Source organism: Tupaia chinensis, unplaced genomic scaffold, assembly GCF_000334495.1.
Source record: "Tupaia chinensis unplaced genomic scaffold, TupChi_1.0 Scaffold143651_1, whole genome shotgun sequence".
Taxonomy (NCBI): domain Eukaryota; kingdom Metazoa; phylum Chordata; class Mammalia; order Scandentia; family Tupaiidae; genus Tupaia; species Tupaia belangeri.
The window spans coordinates 1856079-1865399 of NW_006203500.1; the positions used below are offsets into that span (position 1 = coordinate 1856079).

The 9321-nt window shown below is 53.7% G+C and overlaps 1 protein-coding gene across 4 annotated transcripts in view; it reads right to left on the reverse strand.

The window, feature by feature from the left end:
* Positions 1 to 2056: 2056 nt before the first annotated feature.
* PPARA (peroxisome proliferator activated receptor alpha) overlaps positions 2057 to 9321 on the reverse strand; it is a 64847-nt gene continuing 57582 nt past the window's right edge. For all 4 annotated transcript variants that reach the window (XM_006164627.3, XM_006164628.3, XM_006164631.3 and 1 more), the window contains 2 exons: positions 6291 to 6738; positions 2057 to 3826 (listed from right to left, as the gene is read on the reverse strand). In XM_006164627.3, coding sequence (XP_006164689.1) covers positions 3579 to 3826; positions 6291 to 6738 — 696 coding nt within the window. In that variant the 3' untranslated portion in view covers positions 2057 to 3578. The remainder of the gene's footprint in view (positions 3827 to 6290; positions 6739 to 9321) is intronic.

Here is a 9321-nt window from a genome sequence, read left to right on the forward strand (position 1 = left end):
GCTGTCTTGGTCCCACTAAATCGGGGCAGCAACTTTTGCATGTGGGTGTCCTCAGGGCTCCCTTGAAACAGCAAGGTCTCCTTTACTGAGCTAAAGAAACCTCCCATTGCCCCATGCGTGGGCCCTGTAGGACCTCAATCAAAAATGGCCTAACTGCGGGGACCAGGACGGCCACCATGCTTCATGTGCCTTTGTGTGCACACAGCCTTTTGCGACGGCTGTTGAGGTAGGTGTCACACGGGACACGGGACTGAGACACAGCTAGCCAAGAGCATGCGTGCTGCCACATACCAGCTATTCGCTCAGCTCGGGGCGCTGTGCTCCCAGGAACCGCATACAACATGAGGGGGCTGGTTCCCTCGCGTCCTAGCCCAGGGTAAGAAGTGCAGGAAGGCCCCTTCTGTGCTCTTACAGCAAGAAGAAAGAATCCCTTTAAAGTAGGCACAGCTCTCAAGTGTGCTGAGAGCCAGGCTGCTTTCTACCCCAGGGCACATCAGTTATACCCGTACAGACAGACTCTTCTGGAAGATGCTAAAACTCATCAAATAGCCGTTGGAGGGTCCAGGGGAGCCGCGAGGAAGGAGAGAGGTCAGGCTGCGCCCTGGCTGCCGCTGAGTGGTCACTAGCTCGCCGACGTCCGGAACACCTTGCACGGGCCATTCTGCGCTTCACCCAGGGCCTCCTTCCTGCACCGCCCCCAGGCTTCTGGAAGTGCGGTGGGTACAGAGCTGGCATGGAGGACCCCCGGGAGGCTGACTGGAGGGCTCAGTGCCAGGTTCTCTGCAGGAGAGGCCGCGTCTGACCCCGAGCCTAGCTGGCTGGCCCCAGAGGTCTCCAAGGAGGCCCAAGCTGTCCCCATGTCTTAGTCAGCACGGAGGGAGACTCAGGACAGAGGCTGAGATGGTCCTCTTGTGGTCTCAGTGGAGTCTGACGCCTTTTGTTATTTAAAAGTTGAGAAAATAGGAAGAACTAGCCTTAAAAGTGCCATGCTGACCAGTGGGCATTCTCTGCACTCACTGCCAGAGCAGGGCTCCCCATGCTGGAGCTTCTCGAAGCTTCTGGCGCCTCTGTCGCACTTGTTGCTGTCTGGAAATCCAGCAAGGGCTGCATGCACCCTTCGAGGCTCTGTGGGGAGCCCAGGGCTGACCGCTGCCGTCCGTGCGAGTGGCCATCAGGGATGTCGCTGACGTGAACGGGAACGTGCGGTTTGCTGCCTGTGGCTGGATGTGGACAATGTCCGAGTGCCTCTCGAGCCGAGGTCACTGTGGGCTCTTTTCTGCTCCGTGAGGACATCACGGCTGTCCTGCAGGCCCTCGGTGCGCTTGGTCACTGCCGAACTGCCAGGCGAGCTGTGCAGACAGCAGGGGTGAGGAACCGCTGCACATCGGCCATATGCCATCCACACAGGATGGAGGACTCCCCGGAACACTGGGTTTCTGGGCCACGTCTGCCTGGTGGCATTCGTCTCAGAGCGAGAGGCGTGTGGTCAGGGAGGACCCTGAACCTCAGACAAGCCACGCCCTCGCGCACCATCGGCTGCCGGAGCGGTCCTTCCAGGAAAGAGCAGTGTATGATGTGTCCTGGGGCTCCGGGCTGCCCGTGAGGTCGGAGCGCCTCTGTGCTGTGTCGGACGTGCAAGTACCGTCATGTGCTTCTGATCCCTGGGACAGGTGGGCGGGCCACCTGTCCCCACTGCTGCCTGGCAGTCTTTGATTGGCTCTCTAATGAAAAACCACCACTAAGCGCATACTTTTTAAAACGGATGTCCTGATCCTGACTTCTCCTGGTTTTTATAGTTAAAGACTCACGTTGTATTGGCCTTGTTACTGCTGCGTTTTCACAATGCTGATCTTGGGAGCTCTAGGAGTGGCAATCCTAATCACTCCTTAATAGCAAATAGTAACGCGCTCAGGAAAGTGCACTCTGGAGACGGGGTGGAAAGGCATCTGGGGTACAGCCAGGCCGTGGAAGCTCCAACCAGTGTCCAGAAAACCCCATGGAGGCAGGGTACCGCAGACTCGGTCCCCTCTGGCTGGAGGGACGGCTGCATGTTGTTCCCGGGGACAGGAAGAGGGGGAGCTGCCCGCCTCCCCGTATTCTAGAGCCCACAGCCAGCATTGCTTTCCCAGCCAGACTGAGGCGAGAAGTGGATCTGTTTTTCAATTTTGCCAGAGGGTACGCTTGCCAAAGAGAGACTGAGACACTGTGAGGGAGAGGGAGGGGGAGGAAGCATCCCCCATGGGGAATGGTCACGCCACAACCCTTCCTCCTCCTCCTCTCTACTTCCTTTCGGAGTCAGGAAAACACGCACACAGACCCGGCAGGTTTCTCAAGCCACCGGGACCAGCACTGGAACCACAGGGCTGGCTAGATGGGATCTAGCTGCCTACTCTTAAGGCCATAGAGTTGACCCAAGAAATGGGCCTTAAGGCTAAAATATTATTTTAGATGTTGAGGAAACTATCTTATATACAGAGCAGAGAAGGAGAGTTAACTATGTGAATCTGTAAGAAAATAATGAACTATTGTGAAATCCGGGACTAAGTCAAACTGCCACCTGAAGGACATCACATCCCTGAGGTGGCCAAGGGGACTGCCCTCCCCATCCTGGGCTAAAGCTACACCTGCAGTCCAGGGGGCACCCCCTACCAGCAAGAGTTAACAGATAAAGTGTCACATTTTTAAAAAGCAACCCAGGGAAAGACAGAGGAGCTGCCCAAGGGGCTGAGGACATGGACAAACCATGTGTCAGCTTGTCCCTGAAAGGTCCATGGTGCCCACGGAGGGCCTGAGAGGTTGGTTCCAACAGGGGTCGAGGGGAGAGAAGTGGGAAGCGCACCGCTTCCAGCCTGTCTTGTTCCTGCCTACCACGATGCCAGCTGTAAAGCCCAGGGGCTTGTGAGCTGCAGCATGCTGGCATCATTTCCACGAGCCTGAAGTGGGCTATCCCACGTGTTAGAACCATGGAAACAGTGAGCTGAAAACGAAATAGCGGCTGCATTCTGCTAGCTTACGATCAGACAGTGCTTCCGAGTCCCGAACCTGTGATTAAAAAGCAGCGTGCTGTCTTTCTTCGGGTTCAGGAAGCGGAACTGAAGTCTTCCAAATAAATATTTTCCTACTCTTAAATTAACTAACCTTTGGATACATCTAGATTTATGGGATTGTAAAAATTGTTAAAAAGTGCTGAATTAGTTTTCAAAATTATGAAGGAGCACAACCATCCAGGGTGGTAACAAGGGAGGACAGAGCGCGGATTTGAGGCTACCCTTAGACAGCAGATTACCATGTGCTGGGGTGTGTGCGCTGGCTAGCGCTGGCACGCTAAAACCAGCCGGCTGAGCACCTCTCTCCCTAATTTTCCAAATCCTGGCCGAGCCGCTCCTCACCAGTGTCAGTACTAGGCACGCTCTCATGAGCTCTGTTAGAAGAAAGACCTGGCAGAGAATTACCAGAGCTGGGGCTTTCTCATCTCTAAGGCTTCACGCGGTAGGTACTTGTGCAAAACCGAGCTGGCCGGCGTCTCCTCTGCAGTGCTGCCAGCTCCGAACCCTGGGAAGCTGAGGACGGAGGCGCCGTCAGTACATGTCCCGGTAGATCTCCTGCAGCAGCGGGTGCAGGGCGGCATCCGACTCCGTCTTCTTGATGATCTGCACCAGCTGCGCGTGCTCCGTGACCAGCTGCCGCAGATCCGCCATTTTCTGCAGGAGTTTGGGGAAGAGGAAGCTGTCGTCCGGGTGGTTGGTCTGCAGGTGGAGCTTGAGCACCTGCACGATCCCCTCCTGCATCTTCTCAATGTGTCCTACGTTGAGGAGGCCTGGGCGATCTACCCTCAAAAGAAGAAAGAGACGTCTGAGTGTGAGAATCACCCAGTAACTGATTACTCGTGGGAGGGGTCAAGCATTCCTATTTTGACACAGGCCTTTCACAGGAAAAGCTGAGTTGCCTTGAGATACTGACACTCTGTCTCGAAGACAAAGGTGGATTTTTGAGGCATGGCCTAGTAGGGGCAGACGAGACAATACTTTTTCCTAAGCGTTCACACTGCAAGTCATGTAAGCCTCAGTCATGTTCAGTGCGGCCCTGTCATTTCAGATTTTTCCCATTGGACCTGTCAGGGAAGAAAACCGAAAGCCGTAGCAGTAACTCCATTCTGATGAAGATTTTTTTTTTGAAGAGATTTTCACTGTAGGGCGCGTGCGCTCGCCAGACAGACAGAGAGAGACATAGAGACAGAAAGCGAGAAATCACCTCCCAGGGGGGATGGTCACGCCGCAATCCCTTCTCCTCCATTCTCCTCTCGGGATCTTGGGCACGCACGCACACGCGCCCGGCGTGAGTTTTAAGCCACCGGGTCCGGGACACGAACCGCGGTCGACTACGTGGGAGTCCAGCGACATAGCCATTACGCTAACTGCTGGTTCCCCCATTCTGATGAAGATTTTGACAGCTGCCTTTGTATAAAAGGGAAAGGAAGTTCCGAGTCGAAACCGTATTTGGCTTCAAGCTTCCCTACTACTTGTTAAGGCTGTGGTTATGGCAGGGGCAGGGCGGGTGCTGCGGGACCCGAGGCGCTAACACGAGCCGGGAGGAAAGTGAACGGGCGGACCCCGAGCTGAAAGGATGCCCGGGTCTCCCCAGAGTAGGGAGGGGATGGGCAGGTCTGAGGCTCAGGGCAGGCAGGCGGTGACCGTCTCTGACCCGAGGCCCCCAGAAACTGCTGCCAGTGGCATTCAACAGGTAGTGCCTTCTCGGGAGCCCCAATTCTTTCTTTGTTTATTTAATTTTTGCTATGTGCTCACTGTAGAGACAGAGAGAAGAGAGAAAAAGTGAAAAGCATCCTCCTCGGAGGGTGGATACGCCACATCCCTTCTCCTCCATTCTCCTGGGATTTTGCGTACATTTTTATTTATCTCTCTCTCTCTCTTTTTCTATAAAGATGTTCTCCTATTTATTTATTCATTTTTAAGGTTTTTGCCACAGGTCACGTGCACTCATTGGAGAAAAACAGAGACAATAAAGGGAAAGTGAGACATCACCCGCCCTGGACAAGGGGGATGGCCGCAACACAGTCCCTTCTCCCCCATTCTCCTCTTGGGATTTTGGGTACACACGCACGCATACCCTGTGTGATTTTTAAGCTGCCAGGTCCAGGACTTGAACTGAAGTTGACCATGTGGGAATTCAGCACCTTAAGCACCACTCCACCTGCTGGCCCTGCCTGGTGCGTTTTCAAGCCACCAGGCCTGGGACTCGAACTGGGCAGGTGGCCATGGTGCCGTACGTGCCTGCCGCAGTTCACCGTGCGTCTCAGCAGACGCTTCTCCATATGTATACCCGGGGCTGACACAGGGTCATGGTGTCCTTCCTGAGCGTGCTCTTGCTGCATCTTTCTCACAGTGCTCCATCTGGATGGGGCCAAAGGGTGGTGAGGACCGAATGTGGCTTCTTTGACCTCTTATCCTTTCTGCCAGAACCCAAAGACGTCTCCATGTGGTGAGTGCCCCTGGGAAGGGAACGGGGCTGGCTCTCTGCCCTCAGCCTCAATTCTGAGAGTAAGTCACGGGACAGCATGGCTTCTGGTCTCCTCGGGGCAGTCACCCCATCAGACTCCACCAAGGCCGATAAAGCTGGTGGAGTTTACAGTAGAGAAATGACCTTCCTATACCCGAGACAGGGCTATTTAAGGAAATGTGACATGGAGCCAAAAATCTGGGGGCTGCAGAGCCAGCTTCCACAGAGAGCCCTGACTCCCCTCCCTGGGACCTGCTTCCTCTGGCAAAGCAGACCTTGCGGCCGCTGCCAGTCAGCCACGGTAGTTTTCATTATGCAACTGCGTAAATCTAACCAGCCGTGACAGCACCGGCCGACGTCTGCATGGCTTTATGGAACACCGCCTGTAATACGGGCACAAGTCGGTACGGCAGCTCCATCACAGCAGTGTCGTGTATAATCGCTCCATCACAGACTCGTCCGAACGACAGTAGCATTAGGATGTAGAGACAAAGGATGGTGGACATAACTTTTGGTGGAGCATACTTACGTTTCATAACTATATTCCCATAATACGTAAATACGCACTCAGAAAGTGTCACGACACACGGGAACCCTATGCAACACTGGTACCGCTCATGACTCCTGCTTGGCTGCAGCTGGGACACAGCTGTCTCCCTGGCTGCCAGTACCCCTCCAATGCAGCATGACCAAGCTGTATCAGATTCCTTAGTGCCACCTTCTTCCAGACGAGCCCGTTAGCGGTGCAGCGCCAGCAGGCCCAGCCGCCCACTCACCTCCACAGCAGATGATGGCGGCCACGAACAGGGAGATGTCGCTGTCGTCCAGCTCCAGCGCGTTGAACTTCATGGCGAAATCGAACTTGGGCTCCATGATGTCACAGAACGGCTTCCGTAGGCTCTTGAGGAATTCCCGCGTTATGAAACCGTTCCCATAGGCGACCAGCATCCCGTCCTTATTCATGACTGACGACAGCATGGCGAATATGGCCTCGTACACGCCGTACTTTAGCAAGGTCACTTGATCGTTCAAGTCCAAACTGGCGAACCCCGGGATGGCCTTGGCGAACTCCGTGAGCTCTGTGACGGTCTCCACGGACGTGCACTGGCAGCAGTGGAAGATGCGCACCTCCGCCTCCTTGTTCTGGATGCCATTGGCCACCAGCTTGGCCACCAGCGTCTTCTCAGCCATGCACAGCGTCTCCATGTCGTGGATGACGAAAGGCTACAAGGAGAGACACTGAAGTCAGCCAGGCCATCTGTGTCCCATTAATGTCCTCCTATTAACATGCTACTGAGCGGCCAGCAGGTGCCGCTGAAGTTGAGGCTCTGGATGTTACATGGCTGCCTTCAAAGTTTGAGTCCTGGACCTGGTGGCTTGGGGGTCATGCCAGGTGTGCGTACCCAGACTCCTGGGAGGAGAGTGGAGAAGAGATTGTAGCATGGCCATCCCCCCTGGGGGATGACCTCTCACTTTTCTTCTCTCTCCCTCTCGCTGTCTCTGGTGAACACACACACCTTATAGGAAAAACAAAACCTAGGAGAAAATAAGCTAATGAGTTGCTAGGATGTCCAGATCACCAAGCTTGGTGCTGTGGAGAACTCGAAGTAGGCACGAAACACAGTCCGTACCCTGAGGCGATCTCAAAATTAGGGCAAAATAAGACACTAACAGAAAACGAACTATAAATCGGTAAGATAAATACTGTCGTTGCTTGACACTGGGTGGGAATTTCATTGCTCAGAGGCTGAAGTACTGATCTTACGAGAAAGCCAACACGTGAATATTAGCAAAGCACCTTTAATGTTTTATTGAATCGCCTGGATTCCTAAATAGAATTACCGTAGCCTTAACTATGCTAATTGTTCATTTACCACCTTCTGAACCCAGAGGTAACCGTCACGTAACACTGAGGATAAATGACCCTGACGCGGAAACAAGCGTGGCTCGGAAAGCGGGCATCTGCGTCGGAGTAAGGGACCGGCATTGCTGAGCTCTTTGGGACAAAGTGGGCCCATCTCGTCTCCACCCGTGTGAGATCAAAGTCTTCATGTCGGTGCACTGCGCGCTGGGCGGGTGCCAGCTCTCCGTGTGTGGCCACCCCGTCTGCATCTAAACTCATTGGCCACATGTGATGACCCCGTGGTGGGAGAAGAGGTGGGTGGCCACATTACTGGAAAGCAGCATGCTGCAGAGGGACCACGTATGTCTGCTGGGCCGAGGACGATGAGCAGGACGTGCAACCTCTGCGTGCCGAGCACATGACGGAAGCAGAGGGATCACTCTGGTTTCTTAATCTTTTTTTTTTTTTTTTTTTTGAGAGGTTTTTGTTATAGGGTGCTTGCCAGAAAGACAGAGAGAGACAGAGAGACAGAAAGCGAGAAATCACTCCCCAGGGGGGATGGCCACACCGCAATCCCTTCTCCTCCATTCTCCTCCTGGGATCTTGGGCACGCACGCACATGCGCCTGGTTTGAGTTTAAGCCACCGGGTCCGGGACTCGAATAGCGGTTGACTACATGGGACTCCAGCGACATAGCCGTTACGCCAACTACTGATCCCGATCACTCTGATTTCTAGCCCGGCCCACAGCACGCAGGCACAGGTCGATAACACAGTGGACCAGGGCTTGCTTTCCAATCCCTGCTGCCACACTGGAACACAGGGTGCGAAACAGCACCATGGGAGGGAGAGAAAGATAGAGGAAGGGAGCAAGGGAAGGAGGGAGGTGGGCAGAAGGAGGGAGATGGGGCATGTCACGTTGCAGTCTCCTCTCCATCCTGTTGAGATTCTGGGCATACATGGACAAGCATCCAGTGTGTTGTTTCAGCCACTGGGACTGGGATTTGAACCGTGCAGTCAGCCATATGGGATCTGACTCCTTTAACCACCAGTCCACAGGACTGACCCTTATTATTATTCTTTGGCATGACAACTGAAGGACTAGTGCAGGACGACTATGGAATTTGCAGGGCCCAGAGCAGGATGAGACTGTGAGGCCCCTGGGGGACAGACGGCAGGACCTTCCTGACAACAAGAGCAGAGCATGCACGCCCAGGTGTGCACCCTCCTTGGTGCCGGGCCTCGTGCAGCCGGCCCCAGACTAGTTTAATGGAATGAAAGTCCATAAATGGGGACTTGTATGGGAACAAACATTTAATTCATATTTATAGAACTGTCACTTGGATTTTAGAAAGAAAGCCTCACTTAACAGGCAGAGCATGGAGCATTTGAATTTAAAATGAGTGCTAGCAGTAAGAAACTGACGTTTGTTAAAGCTGGAGAGAAGCCGTGTAGTTAAATCCCACTTGGAAATTCACCAGGTTTTGGTTAAGGCGGCAGGATCCTATATGGCTAACCATATGGTTCAAGCCTCAGACCCGGAGGCCTGAGAAACATGCTAGCCTGTGTGTATGCATGCCCCAAAGGAGGGGAGAGGGAGAGGGGATTACAGAGTGATCATTCCCCTGCGGGGCATGCTTTCTTATTTTTCCTCTCTGTCTCCTGCAAGTGCATCGTCCCCTCTGGCTAAACAGAGAATTAAGAATCTGAGTTAGATTGCACTGTAAACCAAATGGACTGCATTTGGCATTTATAAAACATTTCATTCAGCAGATGCACGATACATGCTCATCAGCACCCTGGAACATTCTCTAGGATAGATTATACGTAAGGCTACAAAATAAGCCTCAACAAAAATTTAGGCATTGCTGAGCTCTTTGGGACAAAGTGGGCCCATCTCGTCTCCACCCGTGTGAGATCAAAGTCTTCATGTCGGGGCACTGCGCGCTGGGCGGGGGGCAACTC